The sequence below is a fragment of the Octopus bimaculoides genome, chromosome 23, assembly GCF_001194135.2.
Source record: "Octopus bimaculoides isolate UCB-OBI-ISO-001 chromosome 23, ASM119413v2, whole genome shotgun sequence".
Taxonomy (NCBI): Eukaryota; Metazoa; Mollusca; class Cephalopoda; order Octopoda; family Octopodidae; genus Octopus; species Octopus bimaculoides.
The window spans coordinates 10,032,955-10,035,605 of NC_069003.1; the positions used below are offsets into that span (position 1 = coordinate 10,032,955).

Below are 2,651 nucleotides of genomic sequence, written 5' to 3' on the forward strand. Positions count from 1 at the left end.
TATATATATATATATATATATATATATGTGTGTGTGTGTATACATACATATACATATATACAAATACATATATAAACATATACATAAAAATGAATAAATAGAGTCAAGAAGGAGTAGGTTTAAACAGCTATTTAATAAACACTACACATGTTTTGATACAACATGGATCCACATATATACAGGATTTAAATTAAACAATGTCTTACCTGTATAATGGGTGAACGAGCTCTATAATGTAGTCCCCTTCAAGTACCCCTACGTATTTGTAGCTCTCTGCTGGTACTAACTCTTTTATGACATTCTGCTGGTCAAGGTTAACGTTATATGTTTCTGTCATTTTTCCTTTGATAAAGGTAGCTTTTGCACATTTATTGAGGCCAAATTGCATCCTGATGTCATCACTGAATTGTTTAACAATCACTAGTAAGCCCTTGAAGTGTTGGTCATTTTTTGCAAAGAGCTTTAAATCATCCATGTAAATAAGATGATTTATATTTTTATCAAACATTTTATAACTGTACGGTGCATCGTTGAGCACAGTACGGTTTGCCTGCACAAAAGAAGGTCTACTTCCAATAAATATTAATAACATTAGAAACACTTATACTACCCTATAGTAGCACAAATAACCCCACAGCATACAAATAGTAGCCCCTGATAGTAAAATGTAGGTTATACAACTTACTCCTTAATTTATAGTTTGTCTTGTTAGGAATTACCGAGGCTCTTGTAGGTATTCAAATAAACAACCCCTCCTCTTACCCTGTTTCTAAATTTAAGATGTTACCCCCCACCCCACCCATATCAACTACCTACTTCTTATACCAATTTGCCTTTCCCCCATTTTATCATCACTTAACCCCTTGTATTAATGCTTGTTATTTCTATCATAACTTATCTGAGAACACAAAGGCCTTAGGTTTTCTACCATATAGTCTTTTACCCCTAATAACTACTTCAAATCCTCAATTTTATTTCAATTTTAGCCTTTCCTATCTTGTTCATTTCTTTTTATTTATTTTATTTTTTTTTGCAGGTTTTGCATCAGGAACCAGCCTCTGCATTTTCATTGCAATTCTAGTTGCTGTCATCTTGCAACTATGGAATATATAGAATGGTATTTTCTATTTTATTTTGATATTGGTTAGCCTTTTAATAGACTTTTACTGTTTTCAGTCGACATAATTACTTTTAACATAAGCACCTTTTATACCACGGATGTATTTGTCGGTACTTGCTGGAATTTGGACCTCCACTCTCTGCCCTTCTCCCACTTTAAATGGACATTAATATCCCTACATATTTGGGAACAATGTTACCCCCTTGTTTGATTTATTCATCTTATTTCACTTTATTTGTTTTTTATTATATGTTATATTTCTCTTTATTTTATTGTACTCTATGTCCACCCTCTCCCACCATACATTGTATGTATCTGCTTGCTTTTGGTACTATGCAACTACCGACAAATACATCCGTGGTATAAAAGGTGCTTATGTTAAAAGTAATTATGTAGACTGAAAACAGTAAAAGTCTATTAAAGGGCTTACCAATATCAAAATAAAATTTAAAAAAAAAAAAAATTTGATGTACTATGTAGCACTAATGAAGGTGCATGGCTCAGTGGTTAGAGCGTCAAGTTTACGATTGTGAGGTGGTGAGTTCGAATCCTGGACCGGGCTGCGTGTTGTGTTCTTTAGCAAGGCACTTTATTCCACGTTGCTCCAGTTCACTCAGCTGTAGAAGTGAGTTGCGACATCGCAGGTGCCAAGCTGTATCGGCCTTTGCCTTTCCCTTGGATAACACTGGGGGCATGGAGAGGGGAGACTGGTGTCCATGGGTGACTGCTGGTCTTCCATAAACAACCTTGCCTGGACTTGTGCCTTGGAGGGTAGCTTTCTGGGTGCAATCTCATGGTCAGTCATGACCAAAGTGGGTCTCAGTATGTAGAACTGTAAGTGTAGCCTATTGATTGAAATAGTTTGTCTGCACCCACTTAGAGTTAATATATTATTTGATTATAATTTTTAAATTATTAGATTTATTAATAGGAATAATCTGATTTTAGGGTAATGTAATATAAGCACAGCCTGTTGATATACCTTTGTTTATGATTTTTAATGATTAGATTTAATTATCTTAGGGTATTTGTTATTGTTTTTAAGTATGTTCAGTAAATTGTTTCAATTAAAGAAACTTCACTCACAGTACTAATTTACCAGTGGACCTGTTATTAACTGTACCCATATATTACCAATATACTCTTTTAAGTTGTTTTACAATGATAGGAACTATATAATCTTAATGACTATGTAATGCTTATCTAATATATAAATCCCATTCTGTCTATCAGTGTTTTGTGCGCTTATAACTTGAGTATTGTCCATCCGATCACACTGAAATTTTAAACCACTTTAACTAACTGTAATCAACCACATGTATTTACGGTCAAATATGTTCTTACGGCTGTTTTCCGTGCGATAAACCAACTGACACGAAAAACTACTGGGAAAAGGCAGTTACAAAACAAGTGAAAATTTAAAAAAAACAAAAAAACATTACTGGCCATTGCTCCATTTTCTGAATATATTCTCAACAAAATTCAATTGAAAATAAAAAAAGATTAACTCATTGCTTATAAAACATGAAAA

At 33.5% G+C, this 2,651-nt stretch overlaps 1 protein-coding gene across 1 annotated transcript in view; it reads left to right on the forward strand.

Annotated features, from left to right (window-relative positions):
- Positions 1-2,645, forward strand: part of LOC106878797 (myotubularin-related protein 9) — a 43,527-nt gene extending 40,882 nt beyond the window's left edge. The window contains exon 19 of the mRNA XM_052976145.1: positions 1,037-2,645. Coding sequence (XP_052832105.1) covers positions 1,037-1,113 — 77 coding nt within the window. The 3' untranslated portion in view covers positions 1,114-2,645. The remainder of the gene's footprint in view (positions 1-1,036) is intronic.
- The last annotated feature ends 6 nt before the right edge of the window (positions 2,646-2,651 follow it).